We start from the raw sequence: 27917 nt of genomic DNA on the forward strand, positions 1-27917 counted from the left end.
TAATAATCACCTCAATTTATGGCTATTTGAGAGAGAAATTTTGCTTCAAAATCTCCACCCATTTCCAGGCTTTCTCTTTCCCACTGTGGGGAATAACAATCAGGCAGTATGTAGGTCAGACTCACTGAGGAGTAGGCGCTGCTCAGACTGTCTGTCACATGCCTCCATCATACCCTCCACCCTTCCTTTGGACCGCAAGTCTGAGCATATGGTCTCTAAGGCTGCTTGTCATCTATCTAGGCCTGTGCTTAAGTATTTAATGAACATGCGATTAATCTCGAACGCACTCAAATTAAGCTTCATTTACATTTCATAATAACAAAGCTTTGCAGAGAACAATACAAGCGGGGGCTATGAAAGGCAGACACAAGGTGACGGGATTTTTAAAATAGCTAAATAAAACTTTAATAGGTCTAGTTGCAAATGTACATAAATTGCACAGCCACATTTTGTCAACACAAATTCCTCTGTACATTATTGTTTTGTCACTGTCGTCAAAGGAAGCAGAATCCAGCAAATACTTTATACTTTCAACATACTTACAAAAGTATTTTCTACAAGATAAGATAGAAAACATACAACATCTTTCACTTTATTTATAGCTTTATATTTTTGATTGATCTTTTGTCGGACTGACTGAACTGTGTGAAGAGTGAGCTTAAGGTACAAAAAATAAGAACTGAGGTTGGAACATGGATTGGGAAAATGAACTAAGAACTGAAAAGTCAAATTAGAAACCAACATTACGGTGCGTCTTCTACTTTACTTGTTGAAGATGTACTGATATGTACACGACAGCCTTTTATTATGTAACATTTATTGTTGAACACTGTAGTTAAAAGCGAGACTAAGTCACTTTTGCTGACCAACCACCACTGCTGAATGCTAAAGTACTGTTTAGTATACTGTTTCTTATACTTTTTTATAAATGCTGAGCCAGAGTTTACAAAACAATTGTTTAGCATTCAGGTGAAATCTTACAAGGGTCATAAAGTCGGTGAACTGAAGCACTGACTTGCTTTGTAACATTTTACTACATTTCCTCTGGTAAAATGTGTTGAAAATGTGCTGACATTAGCACTGTATCCACTAAAAGCTACTTGTTATGACAGGCCAAGTGAGGCCAAATCAGGCTAACATTAGCATTACAATCACACGTTTCACTAATGTAAATGCTAATCAGTTTACCATTTAGGTAAACGGTTGCATTAAGCTAAAATGTTAAGCTATGCTAACAGTAGCAATAGTGGAGATGATGTCATAACATCTGCGGACTGATAAGTAATTTGGCTTTTAAAGCAAAAGGTAGTTCAATAGGCTAATTTCCAGGCCTTGGAATCCTGCCGGTTCAAACAACCCAACTGAACATGAAAAGTAAGAGTAAAAAGTTGACTTTTTTTTGATACATTGTGTCAGGCATTTAAGTTGGCTAACCTTAGCTGCCACTAAGTAAGACCGTAACGTTAGCTTCACTTTTCCATCTGTTTAGCGGGTGTAAATGCTACATAATAGTCTGGCATTTAGTTAAAATACAAAGCTATTGTAAGCACAAGAGGAGACTAATCATAAAATCAGTAAAGTGCCTTTACAGAAAATTCTACCTAAAATTTGCTAATGTTAGCAAACATTAGCAACAAAAAGCTACTTGTTAAAAAACAAAACAAAAAAACTATTAGCATTAAGTAAGCTGGCAGGAAAACTTTTAAGTGTATTTAATTGAGCAATAGTGTTTGTTTTTTTGCTTATGAATCCAACTATTCATTTCTACTGTGGAAAGTAACATAGTCTCGCTTTAATTTCTCCAGTCAACAATATTATTTTAGGACTGAATGCCTGGTATGATTAGGAAGAAATCAAAAATCAGATTTTTTTTTTGTGACGAGAGGATTTTTCAGTCGGAGGCCATTCCTTTCTAATCAAATAGAAAAAAATGCATTTTTTCTGTTAATGTGATACAACAGTTTGTGAATGAGTTTCACCAAAAATCCCTTTCTTCGGTTTTGAAGTTTTGCCACGTTTTTAAACACCTGTATCAGGTTCTATGCTAAATACAAAAAAAGCTAGTTATAAAAAACACCAACCACTCGAACGTAAAAGTGCTTAGAGCTCGACTGATACGAAGACAGGATCGTGTGGCATCCTCCACGACTTCCCCAAAAGTCAGACTCCTACTTAATCAGTTTTTTGGCTAGTGATATCACACTCTAAATACAAAAACAATAGCTTGAACAGGGAGAACACTGAAAGGTTAATTTAATTGTATAGTTCTACCCAATGAGGACAGATGACCGACTGAGCTATTTCGTATTTACAATATCCATAATGATACAGCAGAGTTTGAGCACAAGATACATTTACAAAAAGCTCTGTTAACATTAGGTAAAAATAGTGTGAGCATTTTTATTTACACGTTCCCAGGCTGTCCAGCCTCTTGATGCACTCGCTTATCATATATTCACTGTATATGTCCACAGAAAGCATTCATCATCGTCATCATCAGCCGACATTGGCAACAAAAGGAAACAAATGGTGACGCTACCATTAGCTCTAGAGCGAGGATGGAGCATGCAGAGCCTCACAATTGATGTCTACAGTCTGATAAAGGTTAGAAAAAAATGAAAAATAAAATATACAAAATACGGAAATGGTATGGAGCGATGAGAGGGGAGATAAGAAGGACCGAACCCCGTGTTAAGACCAACTGTGAGTTAGCATCTTCACATTCAGAGGAAGGAGGGATGATAGAAAGAGACAGAGAGGAGAGAGATGATGCCACTAGTATTAATAGAGTCACAGTTTGGATGCAGCATACTTCATTACCACTGACAAACAAAGCAGTAAGAGAGAAAATGTAACTACGGAGGCCATTATTAAAATGGCTCACCAGTCCAGTGTATAGTATGAGCGAGTGTGCCGAAACACGTCTCTCAATAGCTCTTGTGCTACTAGAGTAAGATGACCACACGTGACTCGAACAAAGAATCTGATCCGTGTCTTTAAGAGCAATGAAAAGCACCAGGAGTTAGAACCGATCACTTCGCTGTGCAAGTTGTGCAAGCTACGTTCGGAGCTGTACAGACGTTTCTCTAAAATGTAAAGGGTTAAGCATCATGGAGATATTTCTGAAAGGGGCGACTGAGGCTACGGTGCTGATCACTGCTCCGTGTGGTTGTCTCCTCCAGGGCTCGAAAGCAAGCTACACACTACAGTCTTTTCATCGTAAGAGAAGAAAAATAAAACTCACTCCTAAATAAAGGGCTGCTTTTATATTTGAGATTATCAAATATAGATATGTGTGTATACTCTATAGAAGAAAAGAAATGCATACATCTATATTAAATTTCAATATAGTATCACATAGAATTTACTTTAGTGTTCATAATACATTTATGTGTGTACAATTTTGTATCCTTTACAAATCCACAGTATAAGTTGTGCCTTTTTTATTTTTATTTATTTTTTTTGCAGAAATAGGGAAGCTGTGGGATAAAGTGGAGGTGTGTTCCTTATTTAAGGCGCTTCATGTACCAATAGCTTCTCACAAAGTGCACTACATAGGGATGGGGGGGTAGCAGGGCTCATCGGGACGCTCAGGAACACACCCTAAGAGTGAAAGGGGACATAAAGATAATTTTAGACTAAAAATATCTGTTTTTGAGCTCCTATTTGGTTCTTTAGAAACAATGAGTTTAAAATAAAGCACTAGAAAGTAATCCTCTCGCGAAACCTAAATCCTCAATGCGTGTTATTGTTTTGAAGTGGGTCCACTTGGTCGTCAGGGAGGAGGAGAGGAGGGTTGCTAGGGTGACCGCATGTGGCGGCCGTCACTGTGTGTGGTTATATAGTGGTTTGTCCCAGGCGTAGGCAGGGTCTTGATTTGTCCCAGCGACCGCATACATCCACTGGCAAAGTGTTTTGAGTTTCATATGTACAGGCTCTGCCCTGCCTCCTCTGGCCGTCACCCTCGTAACGAAGGCCGTCTGGTGATCTCTTGGTGATCTTGTGTCTTCTTTTGGCCCCCTCAGAGCGATGACCTCACTCCTGCACCGGTGTCCAAAAAAAAGTTTAAATGTTCTTCCAAAAGTACTATGTCCACTTTTAAAAAACAAACCCTCGCCGTCTTTCAAACTGGCATGCATCCATGCATGCATGTAGACGTCCGCTCTTTGAATAACTGTACACACGCAGGCACTCGACACTCACAAGGGGCAATCTGTCTAGCAGTTGCTGCTGTTCCTGAACTCTCCGTTTTCAGTTATCTGCAGTTTGGTGGGGTTGGTGGGGGAGATGCCGTTGCGGGTCTGCATGCTGTAGCGCTCCTTCAGCTGGGTCAGAGCGCTCATCAGACGGGCGTTGGCTGCATCCAACGATGCTATGCGCTTCTCCTGCACACGCACATGAATACAGTTAGAGAGACATGCTCTAGAATCCGTACTCACAGATTATTGTGAAATTGCCAAATAAGGCTAGTTGTTTGACTCAATTTGTGGGCAAGTTTCATTCACGACTGGGGTTACCATCTGCTGGTTTTATGCCTCTGACAACCAGTCAAGTTGCAGTTTACATCGTGTGTTCAGACTGATATGTCTGTAATTTCTATTTTAACAGATTCATTTTATACACACACACACACACAAACCTATTGTCATGTGATCTTTATTATACTTTATTTAAACTCGGGTTTCATTGAGGGAGAACCCCATTTTCAATGGCAACGAGTGTACATAGCATTTAATCGACAGGACACACACAATTTAAAAACAACAGACCAAGCACCAATACATATTCAAAATAATAATTCTAATAATAATAGTAATAGATGAATAAATACATGCAGTTCATAAATTTGAGCTATTGGCAAAAACAATTGCATGTTGACGATGGATGATTATTGAGTAAGGATCTAAAATGTCCGAAAGAAACACACACACACACACACACACACACACACACACACACACACACACACACACACCCCCATATGCGCATACATAACATACATGTATATGTATTTACATATACACACACACACACATATATGTGCAGATATATAACATACATGTATATACATATACAAACACACACACACACACACACACACACACACACACACACACACACATATATATACACATGCATGCACTTGCACATATATAACATATATGTATATGTATTTACATATATACACACACGCGCGCGCACACACACACACACACACACACACACACACACACACACACACACACACACATCTGAAGCACATTCATTATAATTGCGGTATTATAATTCTTCAGGCAAAAGAGTTTTGCAGGTGACGTGCATGATTTGTCTGTCACGTCCTAATTTTTCTCACAAATTTTGTTGGAATCATCAGTGGATCCTGTATGAGGCTCACTGTGTTAATTACATAATGTAGGCAGCGCTGAGCCACAGAAGCAAACTACCCTCCCTGTCTTTCTAATAATAATAATAATAATGATTATAATAAAAATAAAATGTTTTAAATATAGATGCCTCCCTGTCTTTATAATGAGATTTTTTTTTTCATTCTCTCTGCCTGTTTACTGAGGGTGACAACTTATTGCCTTACTGTGGCATGTTTGTTTGGAGCTGCAAAGTCTCATTACTTTGGGCGTGAAGGAGATTAATCACCTTTGCATGTCTTTGAGTTTGTGCAAATGTCATGTTGCAGCATTGCTGTTTTTATTCACACCCAGTTCTGTTGTAAAATCACTTTGACATTAGTCTCCAAAGATGCACATTTACGCTTAATTGTGTGTCTGTGTTTGCATGCAGAAAATGTTCACCTATTCCAGGGTGACACAGAAATGGTCTCCACAGGGGACTGCAACAAACACTACAGCAGTCTTAAAATCCTTTCTTGCAACGGTTATGCCCACTCAATCATTTGCTGCTTAATTTGTAATTCAATTCCCAACAATCAACACTCAGAATTCCACACAGGCTCTAAAGCAACTCTTTTTTTGTATTCTAAGACAGATTTGAAACACAGTTTTATATGAATAAGACCAGCATGGATTATAGAAGAGCTACATGTTGACAGAAAACTAGATAAGGAATTTGTAAATGTATGTTTTAGAAGACAAGAGTGTGGGAGGAAGCTGAGAAATTCTGCTCAGCCATTCAAGCTTGTCAGTGCCAGAGCTGAGACGGCTATGAATTAAACATCTCTTTGAATTTCAGTGACCCTTTGTTTTCTCAAGCAAAGGATGCAAATGACAGCATATACCAATCTGAAATGCACCGACACAAAGAATCTAAAGAACCATATGCAAGCTGCATCGTGGGCACAAGATTATTTTTCTTGTGACCACTATGCAACATGAAAAAAGGGAACTGACCTGTGCATCGATGATCTTCTGTTTGGAGTCAACCACTGCCTGCATGTCTGAGTGATCCTTCTTTAGCTCCTCCTCCACCGACATTAACCTGCAAACAGGACAAATTTAACAACTAGAATTATTGCCTAGCAGCTGTAACACTCACAGTTTACATCCACATCTGTGAAATGCGTATGCTGAACACACATCTCCCCCTGGAAGCTATGAAAATGTATACCATCGACAAAGTTTCAAGATGGACACACAAGATTAGTCATCAATTCAGTGTCTGACAAAATGCCTCTCCTTCTGTTCCTAAGTCATGGCATAATGGCCAGAAAAGTGTTTTGTTGTGATGTCACAAATGTGACATCAAATGTCATCAGTTTATCATTATAACCTATTAAAAACTGTGCCATCATCCGAGCTTTACATCTATCAATATTTTAGGCCCAATACACAAAAAACATCTGATAGACGATCAGCTCTGCACTCAGGATTTCTGGTAAGAAGGCTGTGATATGGTGCTGGTTATGGTTGCTTAGCAACCTCAGACTCAACTTGCCTCTGTGAAAGTTCACACAAGAGAAGCACACGACCTTGCGTTTTCCAGGTTGTTCAAGACTCGGTATGTGAACAGCCTCTCAGACATTTGTGTGACATTTTGTTAAAATAAGCATATGAATTCTTTCTTTAGTTATGGCCAAAAACATGTTTCATGAGGTCCTTGTGACCTTAACTATAATATTAACAATGACTTTATCTATATAGCACCTTTCAAAACAAAGTTGCAAAGTGCTTTACAATAAAAAAAAACAATAATAAAGCTAAAATAATCTATCTATATAAATCTATATAAAACAAGGCAGAAAAATATAAAAAGTAAAAAAAAAAAAAAAAAGGCATTCAGTTAAGAAAAGGCCAACTGATAAATGTGAGTTTTCAGAGGCAATTGAAAAGAAGTCACTGAGTTTGCCTGCCTGGGGTCCCCGGACAGGTCGAGAAAGACGAGATTTTGGAATCATTAGTAGAGCTCTGTGGGTGGATCTCAGGCAGTGAGCAGGCACATAAGGAATTAACATGTCTCAGGTATGCGCAAGAGCCTGACCATTCAAGGCTTTAAAAACAAGCATAAAAAATCTACTCTAAAACTCAGGTAACCAGTGAAGGGCAGCAAGGATTGGTGTGATGTGGTAGCTTCTCTTGGTACTGGTTAAAAGCCTGGTCACTGTGTTTTGGATGAATTGCAGTCTTTGGATGTTACGCTTGCTGATGCCAGAATAAAGTGAATTACAGTAATCAAGTCTGGAGGAAATGAAAGCGCGGATCACCTTTTTTTTAAAATCTGCACTGGGAAGACATGACATGATGTTCTTCTTTAAGTGTCTCAGCTGGGCAAAGCAAGACTGCACCACTTTAGTAGCCTGGGCATCAAAGGACTGTGCTGAGTCAAAAATGAGACCCAAGATAGAGGCCTGTTCTTTGACATTATTTGAAAGGTAACCCAGACTAAAGGAAATGTTGTTCATGGATGAGTACTTTTTGATTTCAGTCAAGCAGGACTTAAAACTGACTTTAACGGGACATACAGTTGTGTATCATCAGCACAGTAATGAAAATCTATACTGTGTTAATGCATAATTTGACCATGACCTTTGACCACCAAACTCTAATCAGTTCAATTTTGAGTCCAAGTGGACATTTGTGCCGATTTTGAAGAAATTAGCTCAAGGAGTTCTTAAAATATCACATTCATGAGAAAGAGATGAATGAAAGGTCACAGTGAGCACTGACCACCAAAATCTAATCAGTTCATCCTTAAGTCCAAGTGGATGTTTGTGCCAAATAACTATCAAAATCTAATCAGGTCATCCTTGAGTGTAAGTGGACATATTTGCTAAATTTGAAGACGTTGCCTTAAATGCTTTCTTGTGATATCGCGTTAAAATCTTCTGAAAAGATCATAAAACTGTATTTTTAACAAAACAACTTCTTTTACTCCCTACCTGCTGATGATGCCCTTCATCTGGAGGTCCTTGTCATCCTGCTGTCTGCGCAGACGCTCCTCCGACTCCTCCAGCCTGGCCTGGTACTCCATCAACACCTTCTGGGCCTGTTCGTCCTGACCCTTCAGACGGGCCTCGTACTCTTCCAGCTTCTGCACCGACGCCCGCAGCTTCTCCTGCAGCACTGCGATCTCCTGCTGGTACTGAACAAAGAAGCCAAGAGATGAGGAGATCTCATCACCGCTGTTGCCATTATCATCATCATCATCATCATCATCATCATCATCATCATCATCATCATCATGACCATCATCAACCCTATCAGCAGGGTCCCCTTCCTCATTACCATAACTGTCAAGAACAAAAAAGAAATCTCTCAATCAGGCCTGAGATTATGTCCTGTTGTTCCTGAGACTGAATATAATTTCAGTCTGGAATACAGAAGGGAATCACACGGTTCATTTACAAGCCATTTTCATTATTGCACTTTCATATTGTATAGCTGTCCCTAGAAAAATCTTTTTTTTCTGTCCAATTAAGCACTCCTCCTAACACAGAGAAGCTATAATCAATACCAGCAAAGCTTTCATGCCAAGAAATAACAAAAAAAACCCAGTTGGACCTGCTTTGGCTCTGAAACCAATGACCTGTTGAGAGGTTAAACTGGCAAAAAAACAGAGAAAAAGAAAAGAAAGGAAGTTTAGGATGAATACAGAAAAAAGAGGAGGTGAGGAGGGAGGGATGCAGCCAGCGAAGTGGGAGTCTAGTCTGTGAAATAAGCTCTGAAAATCTCTCCCTGACCTCTCACTGGACCTTAGAGAGGATTCTGAAGGAGTTTTCTCCGGGCGAGGGGGGAACTAATGGAGGAATCGAATGTCTCCTGGACAGAAAAACACATTTCTTATAACAGCGAGGGATACTGTGTTCAGTCAGCGTGTCACTGGGAGACCAGTGAGAGTAAAACTACAGACAAGGAGACAAGACTAAAAGCCTACAGCCACACTGGCTGTGAGGCTGCACTGAAGCACAGCGGGGCTTTGAGCTACAAGCTAACACTGACACGCTTGCAATGACAATGTCAAAGGGATAGTTCAATAAAGGTGTTTGTTTCTACCACTGACAGGCTCATATTAATATTCTTAACTGTCTGCTTTTGCCAAACCCACCAGATTTTATAATCATAAAACACTTCACTGAATTCACTCAGTTAGATGTGAAAATAATCTAGCTCTAAATGCTAGAATTGCTACCTAGTTAGATAGAGTCTGGTGAATTTGGTGTTGGCAAGTTTCGGGCGATTTCTGGCAAAACAAAAAGGATCTTACTCTTTAACAAAGAGTCTATTTCTGTCAGGATCATTTCCATATGTTGTCAGACACTTATGATAACAGTCTGCGCCTGTCAGTGGCAAAAACAAGCATTTTTAGTGGATGTAAACTGACTGCGCAAACATGCCGAGTGGTTACATTGCAGCCTGATTGACAGTTGGTCTCACTCAATACTGGACCAAAATTTTTGTCTCCATTAGTCACATGCTAATGTTTACGCTGTTCGTGCTAACAGCACAGTGCAGCTGAGGTTGATGGGAATGTCAGTAGTTTTGCAGGAATTTGGTTATAAAACAAAGTAGAGGCTAAATTAAGATTTTGACCCGTCACAAAGTTTAACCATTCATTATCTATTCATACATTTATTATAAGTCACCCTCAAAAGGACACGAATGTCTGTACTGAATTTCATGACAGTACCATCTCTAGAGCCACACTGCTAGTATGACTAAAATGTGTTATCAGATTATTATAATTTGGTAGACGCAGCTACTTAACTTGATTAAAATCCTCTTTTAATTCATTTGAAAGAAAAAGCTAACCTGAAAATATCAGTCTGACCCAGTAGAAGTTGAATTTACTATAGCTGTAAATAAAAACTGTTAATTATTCAGACAACCTGACCTAAAACATCCCCAAAAAGACCAGTTCATCTGTGTATTATATCTGAACATGATCCAGATCATTAGTCAGCAATAGCTGCTGGCGAACACTGTGAAAGACAAACTATCAGAGCTCCCTGTATGCTCAGATTGAGTTACACACAGCCAGCATGCTGCTGGGATCATTTACCTTTCCTCGTCACCTTCTACTTATTTCCCCACGTCACTCTCCTGCCCACCACTGGGACATTTTTCCCATCATCCCGCTCTTCCCAGGAGGAATGGTGACCTCAAATAGATTTATCTTATCGGCCTCTCTACCCTTTTCTCCACTCTTCTCTCTATCTCTAATATCGCTCTACTCCTGTCACCAGATCCCCTGAGAAAGACCCAAATCTGCTGTATTTTTAACTGCAACTGTCCTGCACTGTTTGCACAATACATTTGCTCTGTAGCCCTCATTTCTTTCCCTACGCCAATGTAGGCAAACAACCTGTAGGACATTTTCATAGTTTACATTAAAACTTTTGCAAAAAATAAAATACTGTAGATAATGTAAATAAAATGCTATCTTAAAAATGCCATAAATGTGACTTCATGCGAACCACAGAACAGCGTTGTGAATTCAACAAACTAACTGAATATGTCAGTTTGCAACTAATGAACTTGAATGTGAGCGTTGTTTACTCTTGTTACAGTCAATGAAGCTGTGAATACGGCACTCTGAGTTTTACAGCACCTGCCATGCCAACAGAACCTGCACAGCTACAGGGACTGCTGAAGCCAGTTGATACTAAAGCGCAATTTTTCACACGTGCAATTATCTTCCATGTACAATTGATGTAAATATTTTTTTTACTTTTGAGTTTGCACCTTGTTTTTTTACTATTTATATTGTTCTTGTTGCTTGCTCATCTTGTACACAACTTGGCTGCTGTAACAATGCACATTTCCCCATTTAACGACCATGGAAGGATTATCTTATCTTATAGATATTTGAGGGACTTTTATGAAGGAATTGATCAGTTACACATTCCAAAGGGAAAAAGAAAAATCACATTTATATGCAAATTGTACTGCCACGTCTATAAAAAACCCTAACAAAATATGTCTGAAAGTCAGCCACATCATTTTCAAATTGGCATGAAGCATCCGATCAGTGTAAGGACATTTATGTGAGTAAATGACGATCACAAGATTTAATTTAATTAAAAACAAACAAACAAAAGAACATGAAGGTTATCTAGCTAATTTTTGGGAGAGTAAACTTAATAGAAAATTCAATTTGTGAACTATCAATGAGAACTATTTCATTTTAACATGTAGTATCAGGCAGTTTAAGCAGTGCAAATTTCAAATTTGTATCTCAAGTACATAGTATTATTACAAAAAAATTAAAGATATTAACTAACAGCAGGCTTGTGTTTCCATTTAACAAACGTTGGCCACCCAAAAGTGGCCCATGATTTGATCTTGTTGCAGACCGCTGCTCTTCACCTCCTCTCTATCTATCTTAAACATAAGATCAACTCTGGGGAAATCAAACTTCTGAAGAGGCTGTAAAACTTTTTTTCTTATCTGTTGCTTGAAAAAACGAACAAAAAACTGAGAATTAATCTGATGTTGTCTTTTCCCTTCATCCTGCTTGTTTTAACTGCTGCATTGAAAGCTGGGAATATATTATCCTAACATCAACATGCTGAAATGACTGTTTTGACTATAGTTGAATATTTAGAATTGCACATCTGAGATTCAACTAACTAAAATAGCTAATGTAATTCACACATCTGAATACTAACAGAAGAGAACAGGACAAAAGAGAGCTGGTAAACAAAGGTGGTTTAAAGAGATGCATCTGTGCACCTGCTGTCCTGATGTTTAAGGTTGATTATATAACCAGCCATACCAACATTAAATTCACATCTTTGATTGGACACATTTAAATGAAAATGGGACTCAGCCAAAGGACTGTTAAAAAGAGAGATTGAGAAATGACATGTTGTAATCCAATTCATAAATGACAAAGTCCAAATACTGGTGGGAATATTCATGGGGAATTATATCAAAGATTCTTAGTTAACTCCCAAATAAAACATTTGCTTAGCTAAATGATCGAGGGCTGCACAATTAATTAAAATTGGGAGCTGCAACTTTTTTGAGAAAGATAAAATGTGTCACAATATACCATAATGGATGAAGCATTATGGTGCCATGTGTCCAGGCCTAGAAATCATATTCAAGACATCAGGGAACATGTTTTTTGGGAATTAACCTCAGCAGAAATTACATTGTCAATTTCTATTTATCTTTTTATTTTTTGTGAAGTTAAAATAAAATCCCAATTCCACTAAAACTGGGACTGTCAAAATAATTGCAATGTGATATTTTTTAATTTGATCACACAAATATTGAAAATTTATCCTTGTCAAAATGTATTATATTTGGCCTAAAACAACCTCCAGAGATAGATCAATATCTAAACAGGATTCCCAGTTAATGTAATTTGCAGATGAAGCAAATAAGCTTATGAAATAAAATTGAAGAATACAAATATTGCAAATGATGGATTAATTTGTTTGTGAGGCATATGATTAAATATAAAAAAGGGCTTGGCATAACATGCTAAACCGATGGATGATCAACAATGTCAACAAATAGGCTTTTAATCTTATTTTATGAAACACAGGTGGAGTACTTAAAGATTTCTTGATCGCTCTTTGGCAATATTAGTTTGTTTATTTTTTAACTTTTTTAAATATTCTGTATGAAAATTGTATATGACAGTTTTTATATCCTGTATGATTTTCCTCTCCTATTTTTTCTTAATGCTGCTGGAGATTTTGTATTATTTTGCAATAAAGTATGAAAAAAACCCTTTTATCCTTGCTAAAAAGAGTAGCACTCATCCTTGACTTCATACAGACTCAGACATCAAGATAAAAAAAAAATTCAACCTTCCTGTATTTCACATTTGCTATGCAATGAAACATTTTCTCTCGTATATTAAGTGGTATTCAAATGGAAAATTAAAATGGCACTTTTAATATTTAAAAAATGCACATAGCATCTTAACATTACACTTACTTGTGTTCACCTAAATAAATTAATGTAATTTGTCACATGCCATCCTTAAAAGTACATTTACAGCTGCATCTTTTAAATGCACAAATTGATGGAATGTTATATTTTAATATCCCATCAATTTGTGCATTTAAATGATGAGATTTATAAGAATTTCTATTTTGATGTCTCCTTCTTACAAGACAAATGCATGCCCTAATTGGTAACAGATCACTGAATGTATACAGTATATGTAAAAGCATGTGAAAGCTTAAGATGCTACTGTAGAGCCTATATTGTTAAACTGTATGGGCCATTAGCTGCAGCCCGTGTCTAAGCTGCTGTGGAAGATGTACTGTTTTCCAATCCTTCTCTTGTTGCTGCTCTGCTATTTTAAGGTGTCTGTGGCTTCTTTGTTAAGACTGAAGTTATTGCCTTCTTTGGTTGCTTGCCCTGCCTGGGCTGCTGGCTTCCATAAAGTATGAGCTATGCTAGGATGACAGGTTTGTATTCATTATAGATGGAAAAAAAAAGGAGGGGAGCAATGTGGCAGCCAATCAAAGCATGGAAGCGAAGCTGAGGGTGAATGGTTGTAAAGGTTGCTGAGAAGAGAAACAGGAACGTAGGCAGAGGAAGCAGCAAAAAGCCTCTTTCTGTCTCCATCTCGCACATAGATGCAAGCGCACACAAGCTCCAACATGTCTGTGTGGATGTACTGCATGTGCATACACACACATACACACACCTGCTTTTGGGCTTTTTAGGTTCATTCCGAAGATGTTAAGAAAGACGGAAAGAGGGAAAGTTGGGAGGATGTGTGGAGTTATTCAGATGGAGGGACAGTTTTTGATAAAGTAGGAAGGTTAAAACTAAAATATCCAACATTGTTCACTGCACACTTAATTTCTACTTTTTCTTCAGTCCAATATGTGATAAGAGAGTTTTTGACAATACAGGAAGTAAGCTAAGTTGACCAAATTAGTAGTTGATTAATTGATTCACAGCAGCAGTCATCGTCAATGAAAATATGTCGGTTTTGGTTTATTTGGTTTTGATAGCTTGACACGCATCAACCGCTATTTAACCAATGTATTCAAAAAACAACAACAGAAAAAAAAAGAACGATTGGGAGAACAAGAGGCCTTTTTTATTGGGCAGGTGCCACATTGACTTAGTCAGCTTTAGCACCTCATTGTAAGGCTTCATCCATAGCTGTTAGCTAGCTCCCACTAGACCCACCCGGCTAGCTTACCAGTGGAGGGTAGGCATTAAGGACTATCTTGTATGCATGTCGTAAATTTGCGAATTGTAGAATGGAAAAGAATGGCCTGTCTTTCTGAATAAGCCTGCCTCTGACTGAGTTACTCTGACATTTTTACCCTTCTCTATCCTAGGATTTGCAGATTTGCGTCCATCATCCACCACATCCAGGTGGTCACACAATGCAATAACCTGAAGAGTACCAAAATGAATCGACAAACATGTAACTGATCAAAGATATTCTCAGTGGTAGTTTTCAATATCAACAAATTGTTATTATTAGGTATTATTCAGCCAAAAACGTTTCAGCTTTTCAAATGCCAGAATTGGTTTCATGTCACATATGACATAAAACTGGATTAACTGGGATGAGATTTTTGTTCAAATAAAACAAGACCTCTGAATACATCTCCTTGGACTCTGGGAAGTATTTTTCACTATTTTGTATCACGTTATAAACCAACGAATATCGAGAAAATAATTTGCACATTAATCGAGAATGAAAACAATCCTGAAATTCAATACTGGCAACTGCTGATATTCTTGCCTGCTGTATTTAGCCTCACACTAACTACTTCCTGCCATTGTTGCTGTAGCTGTGACTTTCCTGCGGTTGATAGCCTCTATTGGGCTTACTGCTGGCTGTGAAAATGGCATCCCAAAAAAACAGCCTGAACATCACTGAAAAGCCAATTTTGGGAAAATGGGAGATTGAGGTATTTCGGGGTCACATGCAAAGCCAGACTGATACACAAAATATCCTATTTACCTCAATTTTATGTTGTAAAATGCACATATTATGATTTTAAGTGACAATTTGGGTAAGTCCAAGGGAGCTCAGGCTTAGAGGAAAGCTAGAGTGGGAATAAATCCAGCAGACAATTAAGTGCAGAAGGGGTGGAGGTGGGTTTAAGGAGGGAGGTGTATGCGGGAGCTAATGAGGGGTAAAGAAAGGAAAGATAGTTAAGTCGGAGTATCAGGGCTGAAGATTGAGGTGGATTGTGAAAGGAGGGGGTTGGTAAAGGTCAAAGGTCGGATGAGGAGGCAGGTTACCTTCTCCACCTGAGTCAGATCCTCTCTGTTTCTCAGTGACTCGGGCTCCATCCCCTCATGGTCTAAATACTGCACATTCATATTCAATAGCCAGGCTGCTGTGCGGTCCAGCGCACTGGGGTTCACTGGGGAGGGGGCCTAGTGAACACAACACACACACACACACACACACACACATACACACCACACATGAGCCGAGTGCAAGTGACAGGGAGGGGGAAGGGGGGGCAGGTTGCAATAACAGCACAGAAACAACAGAAATAAGCTTGAAATGCACCAAATCATCTGGACTGAAAGCAGCAGGTGGAATGGATACACACCCCTGTCTTCAAGCTCACGCATACACCGGAGCACACACCTCAAAGCACCAAATTAAACATGTGTGAACGTGTAAACCCACAGTGTCATACAAGCAGCAAGGAGGGTAAACACTGCACGATTGAATGATTGAAACCGAAATCAGCCTGGAGGCAGATACTAGCGTTTAAGGTGTGTGTGCCTCAATCTGCCAGTTATCTGATGGACAGATGAGTAGAGAAAGATGGCCGTGGGCTGTTACAGTACATGAGAGGAAACGTAGGATGTTTTTACAGTCCAACACACCCATTTGCAGTAAGGGGTTTTAAAAGTACTGAAATATAACAATCTGAATATCTGCAAATAGGTGGATAACACAAAAGAACATAATTTTTGTGTCGGCCCTCAGATAGAATTTATGGTGATATAACTACATCGTTGTACCCTAGGTAGATCTAAGATAAAAACCAAACTGTTTTAGGAATTAAAAGTCTACTTAAAGCCACTATGCAAAATTTGAATATGCCAGACTTTGGTATCCATCTTAGTTAACTATAGCACATAGCATGCTGATTGGAATTTCATTGGCTTTGCAGGTATTTGGTCTTTTGATCAAAAGCCAAAGTAATGGACAAATTTTGGCACGAATGTCTGTACAAGATATCATTGCAATCCATCCATCATTTGTCAAAAAGTTCACTCAAAATCACAAACCTTATGGTGGCACTACAGAAAAGATCATCAAATTCAATAGGAATAATCATCCAGGAAGCATAAATGTCTGTACATAATGACAACCAATCCATGTGGAAAATATCAAGATTTTTTACTGCACAAATGAGGACTATGCCCTGCTGGTTACTGCAGAAACAAGCAGATATTTCAGTTAACTTTCACAATATCCAGTGAAAGGTCGCTGGATCACAAACGTTGCTTTGATTCATCCTCTGGGGACCATTCATGTGTAAAATTTCATGGTAATAAATCCAAAAGTTATTGAGAAGTTTCATTCTGGGCCAACGTGATCTTGATCAATATTACCATCCAAAAGAATAATTTAAAAAAAGTATATTTGTAAAAAAATTTTTTAAAAAAAATCTAGACATAGTGGCTTTAAGATCCCAGACTTTAAATGACTGTATGTGGCGCTCAGTCAGTGTATTACATAGTGTAGATTTTTGTCAGCCCATCCCCAGTTTGGAGAATATTCAGGAGTGTGGACACAGATGCTAGGCAAGGTATTGCTCTGGAGGGGTCAGCAACAAATGCATTTTCTTGCTTAAAAGTCCCACCTAAAAAAAATCTATAATAGTTTACAAGTGTATGCTTTATGGAGAATATTTTCACTGCTTTACCTAACTGTCTGACAGCCGGTTTTGACAGGGATGCTGCTAATGGCTTCAGTTCCCCATCTCTGCTCTTGTCAAAGTCGCCAGACTCCGTTGACAAAAATAGTTTTTTTTGCTCGCTGAACACAGCAGCAGCTGGTCTACCACTGCCCCGATCATTTGGTTAGTGTTTTGTTTCTGTGGGACTTTGGTGAATCTGAAATAACCCTTTGAAATGCCAAAGTCACACAATAACACAATTTAGGCTGTGGCAGACCAGCAGCTCTTGTGTTCAGTGATGTTAAATCACTGTTTTTCTTAACAGACTCTGGCTGTGAAGACAGCGACATAAACCGTTGCAGTTCTCTACTGAAAATTGCTTTCTGACAGCAAGATATAACACTAAAAATATTACAAATATACACTAAACATAATAATAATAATGTTTTTTTTTTTTAGGTCTGACTTTTTTAGGTGGCTAAAATAAGCCTCTACACAGCAGTATATTGCCCAGCTTATGTGTCGGACTCCACCCTGCTTCTCTAAATTAGGTGCCGACTGCCATCTACCATATGTAATATACTGACAGTGAATAAGTACCTCATACAACCCCACTTCAAAAGATCTGCACTATCCATTCAAGATTTGTTGCTTCAGACGCTGATTATAATGTGTGCACTGACTTCTTCTAACATGCAAATTAAATTGGGGTTTGATGCTATCGGTGAGTCAATCTGAAAGCAATCCCATAAACTATACCATAGAAAGGAGAGCAAGGCATTATGGTTAATATGCAGATGCCCTCCCCTCCAGCAAGTCACCAAGGGCAACCATTGACCAGTGTTTTTTAATTACATTCTACAGTCCTGACCTGCCAATATTGAACATAGAAATACCACGAAAGGTGTTGCAGAAAGTGCAGATTTTAAATAGAAACCTACCACTGTGACCACACACATACTATATCAAAGCACTAACCCGGCAATATACTGGATCTGTTTATATCCACCAGGTCTGCTCTCTGTGGCCTTCTGAGCACATACTGTATATCGGTAGTTAACAAGATGCTAATTGTGCCTTCCCCACCCTCATTCTCAGCCCATTAAACTTGACCAGTAAAACAGCGGTGAAGTGATGAGCTGCCTGTATGCAAATTACTGTTATTACACACACAATGACTATAGTTCATTAGGGCTCAATGTGCAGAGTGTCTGTGCTGAGTCCACCCACACAGCCCTTTTCAACATGCGATGAGACAAATGTGTGTTTTGTATTCGGAACTTTTTCCGTCACTGCAATTTTAGGTGGTTATGTACGGTGACACGACTACGGTTGGCTGTCTCGAATAGAAGCTTAATGAATATCATCCTCAATGATTTCACTGTAAAAAGATGTGTACGCTACAGTGTGAGTCTCATACCTGTTTGTGCTGAGCCCTCTGCTTGGTCTCAGGACTGTCACCTTTAGAGGAAGAGGACTGCTGTCGTAACCGTGCGCCGCTGCCAGGCCAGTCGGGTGAAGATGTCATCATGTTGCCAGAGGAGGGCCGGGGGTAGGGTCCACTGTTGAGCAAATTTGGGGGTGTGCGCCCCCGAGTAATGCTCTGAGGCGGAGGTTGGTCTATCCTCCGCTGTGGGCCGGCACTGTTCTGTCTGGGGACGGTGGGCTGATGTTGTGTTTCTGTGAGAGACAGCTGTCTGCGGTTGAACTCCCCTGAACGCCTGGTGTACTCGTCCCCGCTGCTCCCACCACCTCCGCCTCCTCCACCATGGTTCAAGAAGGCATGCTTCCCCCCTGCTGGTCCGTCTTCGTTGTTGCTATGGGAACTGACAGAACTGTGGCACTCGGAGCCCGAGTCGGTCATTCCGCGAGGGGACACAGGCAGGCAGGCCGCCATTTGGTAGACTGGGTTCTGGAAGGACAGGGGGGCTAGTAGCTGGGCGGGTCGACCTGGGGTGCTCTCTGTGCCCATGGTGGTGGGGGGCTGGCCCGGCCTCCTCAGAGTGGGACCTCCAGGGATGTTGCTCTGTGGGACTCTTGCTGACCAGCCTCCCCCAGATGTCGATCCTTCCCCAAGGGCATCTGAAGAGCTTGGACCTGGGCCACCTTCCAGACTGCGGGGGTCCTGGAGGTCGACCATGGACAGACTCTTGCTGCCATTGGCCATGCCCAGGTCAGGTTCATTGGTCTCAGAGTAGCTTGAACTGCGTGCAGGGGAAGGCTGGATCCCTGAGCTCCTTGTCACAAAGAATAGGTCCTTATTTTCTGGGGTAGGGGAGGGTAACCTGGTGAAGTCAACTAATCTGAAAGAGACAGAGCGAAAAATAAAGTAAATCTGGCGTGCATTTTAAAACCTCAGCCAATTAAAATCAGTCACAACTGATAACGTTGAGCTGTGCACCCAAAAAAAAGGTATTATATAACTCCCTACTCTCCACTGCATGTAAATGTAAATGCATATCCAAGTTTTACTAGAAAGACTTAGAAAGAATCAAAATCTAGAGCATTTTGGTCAAAACAGGTAGCAATAACATTGTGTAACAACATGTAACAAACTCTGGGATCAGAATTTGACAAATAAATTGAATAAAATGACCAATGAGAGGCATATTGGAGCTCTCATCCTCAAAGTAACCTGAAGTGGAACCTACAAGAAATGTTACGCAAGACTCCTGCTAAATGCTGAACTAAGAACAAAAAACAATGCTAACATTAGCCACCGTGGCCCTCTATTAAGACTGTAGCAGCAAACCTATAAATGTTTAGCTAAATGCTAAAATGCTAAGCTATTGCAAAAATAATAGTAGCACAATTGGAGAAAACTGACAACATGAAATAAATCAGTAATGTTATTTGAATAGCAGCATTTGCCTAAAATGTGCTAACATTAGCCAACATTTGGCCATAGCAGACAGGCTGTGGCAGCAAAACTCTTGACTGTTTAGCAAAATACTAATACTGCTACGGTACTGTTACAGTGGAAAAGAGTCACAGCGCCAGTAATTGAGGTTGTGTGGCTTCTACACACATTTGCTTTGTCCCTCGTCCCTCGTCCCCTCACCTTCCCTTTCTTCCATCCCCTCAGCCGGCAGATGGAGGCTTCATTGCCAAAAGACGATTACCTTGACAGACGTGATTTATCTTCCAATAATCTCTATCATTCACATCATGCTCATCTCCTCCCTCGTTCTGTGTCCTTCTCCCTCCGTTCCATTACCCTTCCCTCCCTAACTTCTTTCTCATCTTCATTCTGCTCAATTTCTTCCCTCTCTCAATCTTGGCACTGTCTCCTTTTCTTTCTCCTACTTTTCATGTCACTGCTTGGTGGATGAGAAGCAATTAGGTGGGGATCGTGAGCTCGTTCGAATTTCGGTCTCACTGATGAGGATACGCCACACACACAGACACACATACATCAATATATGAGCAAACGGCGGCTGTGATAAAGTAAAGAGGGTCGGCTCTGACATCGGGTCGTATGGGGACATCGCTTAATTAGTTCTATTGATCTTGAGCTCCTGATTATCGCAATGATACCAGCTGTCTGACTCTCTTCCTTTTGTCTAATCTTCCTGTTCTGTACTGTATGATCTCATCTGCCTGCTGTGGTCTGGTGTTGTGTTTTCCGGTGTTTGTGTCTGGCTATTACTCATATATCTCCCAGCCTGTTGGTCCCTGTGCCTTCATGTTAATCTTTCTAAGTGTCACCTTGCCATTGTTCTGCCAGGGGGAGTAAGAGGACGGCAGATAAGCGAGATAAGGTGCTGTCAGAGTGTGTATTCATCCACCGGAGAGTAAATGAGGTTTCATCTGGCTGATGTAAACAAGCAGGGGTGACACTCACACTGTGTCACGGCCCCAGCAGACAAACATTAACACTCAGCAGAATTAGTAGCTGGAGAACACAATCTACTGTGGAGGTAAAAGCGCCCTCCATGTTTTCAGTAGGCGCTGGGATTTAGTGGTTACTGAACATCTCCAAACTGAATTGTTTCAAAGGTCGCAAGTTTATGTCTTTTGGAGAATACCCACCAATCAGATATTTTTTTGTTTAAGGACTGCTTTGGGACTTTTTATTTTTTACGCTGGTTCATCAAGGATTGATATTTCACACATAATTTATAATAATTGCACTTCAAAGACTTTAAGGTGTCATTCAGAGCATTAATATAGAGGCAAATCACTACCTGCTATGACAGAATATAAATAAATGGTGCTGACAAATAAGTCACACTCCCTCTGTTTGGGTTGTAATTCAAGCTTCTCTGTTTTTTGTTATGGTAGTCAGTCCGGCTGTACGTGGATCTTAGTGCATGTGAGTCCCAGCAGTTGCGTAATGCATCGCAGCATAACCACTTTGGCAATTGAATACTGTCACTGTACCTCATTTAAAAGTTGTATTTTTTTTGCCCCAAATGGGCCTCAATTGTTATTGTATTAAGTTATCCTTTAACACCCTTAGCTCTGTCAGCACCGATACCCTTTTGGCACTATTTGGGTTATTAGCACTATTAGCTGCTAGCTGGTTTAGCCAACACCATGTTGAGAGTTTTTACATTAGCTGCCTGTCCACTGTCAGTTGGCTTTTCTGTGCTATAAACTGTAAAACTTCCACATGAAAATTAACTTTCTAGCACTGACTAGAAGAAAAATAACAAGCCCATCTTTGAGACCCCTCCCCCAAATGTTTAGAGCACAAGATGTTAAATTATTGGGTCCCACCTTATTTCACAAAGTGCATCTAATTATCTTCCAATCCTATATTTATGATTAAAAAAAACATAAAAAAACAGTGTCATGAGCATAAATGAATAAACTTGTGTGTATGTGTTGTAGACGAGCTTACCCTGAAAGGTCATTGTCTATGACCATCTTCTGCAGGCCGGTGGAGAGGCTGCAGCCTGCCTCAGCGGGAGGCGAGCCCATCTGCTCCGAGGACTGCCCGGGTGTCATCTGGATACAGGACGGGTTCGACAGAGCTGTATTCACCTCCCGCAGGATCCTGGGCAGAGGACCCAGCTTGGAGGCTGCACTCTGCGAAGAAAGGGACACAATGAAGTTTTAAGCCAAATCAAAAATGACTCTGGACCACTTGAGCTTGCCCCATTAATTGGATTTAATTTACTTGCTGTTTTGTTGAATTTGATATTTGCATATTTTTAAGACCTAGTTATTTTCCTTATTTCATGCAATCAACTCTCTCATTCAGACAACATGATAAATAATGAATTAGGCTGGCCAGTCTGATGGACTCAACCAGTCTTGCTGTGATTTCTGAATTATTGAAATACCAGGTTTTGAGGAGCTGGATGCTCTTACCCCCCAAAAAAACCATCAATCTGCCCTTTATCTAATTATTACTAGCTCCCCATCTGCTACCAGAGCTAATGTAAACGTCCTTGCGAATCCATTAATATGCCTCACCAGCCTCTGAGACTTCACAGTGCTCTCCCCTTGTGCACTGTTTATGTAATGCAATAATAAATTATTGATTGATGTGCGATAAACATCCTAATGTAGTCTGAGCATGATTCAAATCCTGAAGCTTGTGATAATGAACTGAAGACCTTTGGACCTCCTGTGAAGTAGAATCCTGTCCTTTATGAATTCTTCAAAATATTAATATATGTATATCTCTATGTCATTTTAAAATAAACTAATACATTACATCATATTATTAATGTGCCATCTTCAGTACCTGGTCCATCTGGGACACCACCTCAGAGAGGAGGGAGTGCAGGGTGGAGAGTTCCCTGCCGAGGTCGATGTATCCCTCGAAGCCTGCCGTGTTGGAGATTGTCTCTGGGTTTGAGATTTCGAGCAAAAAGCGCTGCATGTTGGTCCACTCGTGCTCCAGGAACTGGTTCATGAATGACATGTACTCTTCCTTGTTACCAAACCTAACAGCAAACATTGAGGGGAAAAGGAAACAAGATTAAATGCAGAAGTGTTATTTTAGAAAAATTCCACAACTCTCCTGCTGAAGAGCTCAAAGTACATTGTCCCTCCATCCACACACACACACTTACTTGGTGAAATTTGCCAGGTTTTGGGTGACTTTAGCGATGAGCGTGAGCGTACGTGCTGTGCGGTCATCTGGATACTCTTGCATCAAATTAAAAAGTGAGGGGGACATGATGGCTGGACAGAGAAAGCGCAGGAACAAGGACGCGCTGATCAAACGCTCACTGATGTCCGGTCGACCCCGGTTGCTGCATTCTTGTCGCCATGACGCAAAGACTTCTTTCAGTTCTCTTGGAAAGACACTGTAGAGAGGAAGAGACAGGACAGGAGTTGCTTTTGTAGAGAGGAACAAAAAATTATCTTTACCTAACACAACCAGAATGGAACTGATTTAATTTAGTCGGTGCAGTCTCCAGAGCCGTGGGTTTATGTGATAGATTTTTCATTTTCACTCTCACTACTAATTTTAATCAAATTGTTATATAAAATTTTGTACAATTTGAAAATTCTCTTAGATTTAAGAGAGCTACAGAGGTCAGGTTAACAACAGGTCTTAGAGGAATGCAGTATAGACCTTCTGAAAAAATGTTTTGAGAGTGATTTCTAAAATAAAAAAAGGTCATGATGAATAATAACATGTTAGTTGAAGTGATCAGTGCACACAGCATATAATTTGCATCTCATCTGAGCATTTGATAAAATGTTTCACTGGTTTTTCTCCCCTTTTTTGTACGCATTTGTCAGGGTGCAAACAACAATAAAGCTGGTACTGATCTGATTGCAATCACTTTCCATACATTCTGCGGTACCAAATTCTTATTATTCAGAATTTCTTTGCAACTCCACTTTGGTTTCTTTTGTTTTTATCTCAGCATGTTTTTATCCCTACATACTTTAAGCCTATGCATGTATTATATACATGTAAATTCTGTTTTTTTTTAGATTTTAAACAAATAAAATGAACTTTTGGAGTGCTTGTGTGATTAATCATGTGGCCCCCTGAGAGCTGCAGTGAAAGGTTACTCCTACGCTCTGCTGTCAGTGGGAGTGAGCTGCTTGATAAATGTTCCTTATTCTTGACTTTTAGTGAAGTTTTACTCCAAAGTTGGCTCTTTGAAGCATTCTTGATTTTTCCAGTTGCTTTAAAAAAACTCACATATCCAAGTTCTGAACAACAGATGTCTTTTAAAACAAACAATTGTTGCTAATTGGCATGAAACCTAATTAAAAATCCCCTTCAATGGGGTCGTTTTAATTGTGATTACAATCCTTGAGAATGAAAGTCTGTTTCTGGGAGACAAAACACAAAATAAGAGATTTTGATGCTATTAATTATTCCTTTATGTCTGAACTGTATCACATGTAATACAGCAGAACAGACAATAATTATAGTGAAGTCTGGATATTGTTAAGAGGTAAAGTATGTGCTATTAGACACTCCTGGCCTTGAAGAGTACAAGTGTGTATGAACGTGTTTTATATAGAAAATTAATATTCACCAGTATGAGTTGATGATTTTGCAAAAGGCCAGCTCACAGCACATCTTCAGGTTACTCTGGTGTTCTTGCAGGTCACCTGACGAACACTTGGACGGATCCACCTCACAGTTCTCATCTGACTCGTACAGAGCTTTGATGAATTCACCTGAACAAAGGAACGGAACAATCAGTGAAAATATCTGTGAGTCACAAGCAACAGGGTGCAAAGAACTTTGTTTGTTTGCATTTGTCATTTGAAGTGCTTAAAAAGTCCTGCTGAGCTGAGCTAGGAGAGAGGAAGAAGACAATGTCAAAGCTACAGGGAACAGAGTTCAATATTGTCCTTAATATTCTAGTTGGCCGAACCATAACAACAAGAAAAAAAGAACAAAAATTACTTTTCAAGACAGATCACTCTTTTGGTTGACCTGTGACAGCAAACACAAAGCCTGACATAAGCAGAGGATTCATAGAAGTCAAACAAGGTCACACTCACAAATATGGTGTCAAAAGTAATATCCTTTTTGTTGTCTCTACTGGGACAAAAGACATTTACATCTACAATCTCAATGAGTCAACAGCCTGGAAAGGGAGCCCATGGCTGTCCTGGTGATGCCTTAGTCTTCTTGATTTGAAGACTTAAGCTACACAATGAAAACTCAAAATGAAAAACAATTATGCTTAATTTGTAAAGCCCTCCATATTTGTCTGAATCAACCCTAAAAGAGATATGCAAAGTAACAGGCATCTCTAGTTGCAAAAACGGCCAAAAAAAGACGACCACCAGGGCTTGACAGTGTTGGCTGAAAAGTTGTCGATCAATTCTTGGCCTAGTGGCAACCACTATTTATATATTAAAAAAACAGGGACAGCAAAAAGCAAACACAAAGAACCAGGTGAGCGTCAATGAAGTGCAAAGTCTTGGGAGGTGAAGTGTTCCAGCATGTTTGAGCTCAACAGAAAGTTGTACTGCAAAGCAATTACAATGTACACCTTAATAATTGACACATGAAGCACAACTATTCAATGTAGCACATCCAACACAACCAATACTGTAAAGTGTCAGACAAACAATGTCAGATATAAGATGGAAACTGTCGTCAGGCAACTGAGAAAGCTTTTCAGCATTTTCACATTTTCATGATTAAGCTGAGTTTTAACCGCATAGTATTTTATTTACTCAAAACATGATGTGACTTAAAATGGCGAACATATTTCCAGTGTCAGCAACCAAAAGCTGATGCCTGGCTGCCAGCCTGGCACTTTTTAAAGTTAGTGTTGAGCCCTGCACACACACACACACACACACACACACACGGAAAGACATAAACACACACATCGAGCATTAATATTAGCAGCATACAGAGAGAGATGTGACGAGTGCCAGGAAGGATGTGTGCCGTTTGTAGATTAAACTGCCACTGTGTACATTTGTGAATCAGGGAGGGAGAAAAGCACACAGTGCATACAGAGTGCTTATTGTTAGGACTGCAGTCGGACAAACACACTTGATCTAACCTTGGACTAACATTGTAGACGTGGGAGTAGGAGGCAGGGGGGGTCAAAAAATCACCCCATAATAATGTTCTACAGAGCTGATCCTGTAAGTGGTTTAGAATTTGAACGTCTGTGAAAGCCAGACAAAAACAGATTTCCTGTCACAGTCGGAGTTGTTTTTTTTCCGCAACGAGCTTCACAAACAAAAATTGAGATGACGGAAGAGTTGCTTTAGTCATCTCGCTGTCAAGATGATTCTTGGAGGGAGAGCTGCTAATGCATTTAATCTCCAGTGCCAGCAATGATTTGCTTAATTGTACTGTGGCGGCTAATGCTAATTTACAGGCGCTGCTAACTAATATTTTCCCTGAGTGCTTAGAGCTGACTATGAGGATGGGAGAGAAGGAACATGCAGCAAAAAAAGAATAGACACATAGATAAAAACAGAAATACAAGAAAAACAGCAACATCAGGTACGGACATATCTTTTAAATCTATTTCTCAGATTACTACTGTTGCTCCACTCACCGAGAGCGTCCTGCAGGTACTTCTGTCCCACCAGTTTAAGGTATTCCTCGATGGCCTTTGTTGCTAGCGTGTTCTCTCTGAAGATGAGGTGCTCGTTCTCCCCACAGCGATCAACTTCTGACATCATCAAGTCTGTGAGGAAGTCCTGCAAAATAAAGAACAAACAACAAGCACGTGGTTAATAACTGTGATTATCCACATTGAAGGAATTAGTCTATTTATTGTGAATTTTGCATTTGAAGTGAGAGCTTTTTCAATCTGGAAAATAGAACAGATAAAAATGTGTAAAATTCATTGAAATGACAATGAAAATAAACTGTATCCTCGGGAGAGAGTCGGAGCCGGGAGATAAAACGAGTAAAAAAAAAATAAAGCGAGTTGGTTATAATGGAAAAGCAGATTGGCCATCAAGGTTTCATATGACTCATCTTCATCCACTTGCTCTGTTTATCCTGTGATATTTTACATTACTGAAATCTTCTGTCACTTCAGACGCTGTTATCCCACCTGTCCACCAGCGGGCCTCTGTGGGCTTCCTGTCTGAATCAGTCACCTGGCGTGTCTCCTGCTGGCAGGACCGCAATCAATTTACCGCAGAATACATCCACTGTCCACTTATTTACCACACTGTCTTTGGTTATCTGTCTGTCTACCAATTAAATAACTGTATATCATGGCTCAATAACAGTGTGAATCAAATGAATGCATGTGTACAACTTAGTCCCACTCATCAAAAACATTCAGGAGATTCCCTGCAAACGAAACATCTTTTGATCCGTTGTTAATCAAAATATTAATTAGAGCAACTTTAAAGCTGTTTCAGCAACTTTTTGTTACATTTTCTAAAACTGTGACTATGTCCTGACAGTAGTACATAAGACAGTTAACCTGTCAGGTTCCCTGCCTCCTCTTAGTGCTTCTGATGGCATATGGTAGAATATGCCGTGGCTGTTGGAACATAACCAATCAGTGTTACGGCGTCAATCTTGACATCTACTGCTCTTGAACCGTGGTCTAACGGTCAAACTAGGGAGCGTTCCACAAAAATGAATCAATATCCTGTCACTGCATTGCCTATTTCTCACCTCAAATGCTCTCAGAAACATATTTTTAGTGTACTGTTTAGTTGTAAAATGAGAAAGTTTGCTACAGACTGTGGGCGATGCTTTGTTTTC

At 39.8% G+C, this 27917-nt stretch overlaps 1 protein-coding gene across 13 annotated transcripts in view; it reads right to left on the reverse strand.

Annotated features, from left to right (window-relative positions):
- Window positions 1–380: 380 nt before the first annotated feature.
- The window catches only part of dab2ipb (DAB2 interacting protein b), a 220884-nt gene continuing 193347 nt past the window's right edge, over window positions 381–27917 (reverse strand). For 12 of the 13 annotated variants that reach the window (XM_088070741.1, XM_088070742.1, XM_042508786.2 and 9 more), the window contains 10 exons: window positions 26743–26887; window positions 24739–24883; window positions 23305–23541; window positions 22974–23175; window positions 22122–22309; window positions 18696–19578; window positions 15651–15788; window positions 8348–8550; window positions 6363–6450; window positions 381–4385 (listed from right to left, as the gene is read on the reverse strand). In XM_088070741.1, the coding sequence (XP_087926867.1) occupies window positions 4218–4385; window positions 6363–6450; window positions 8348–8550; window positions 15651–15788; window positions 18696–19578; window positions 22122–22309; window positions 22974–23175; window positions 23305–23541; window positions 24739–24883; window positions 26743–26887 (2397 nt within the window). In that variant the 3' untranslated portion in view covers window positions 381–4217. The remainder of the gene's footprint in view (window positions 4386–6362; window positions 6451–8347; window positions 8551–15650; window positions 15789–18695; window positions 19579–22121; window positions 22310–22973; window positions 23176–23304; window positions 23542–24738; window positions 24884–26742; window positions 26888–27917) is intronic. The other variant, XM_088070743.1, reaches the window with a different exon arrangement.

The sequence above is a fragment of the Plectropomus leopardus genome, chromosome 20 (assembly GCF_026936395.1).
Source record: "Plectropomus leopardus strain MGB_pleo_1.0 chromosome 20, ASM2693639v1, whole genome shotgun sequence".
NCBI lineage: Eukaryota > Metazoa > Chordata > Actinopteri > Perciformes > Serranidae > Plectropomus > Plectropomus leopardus.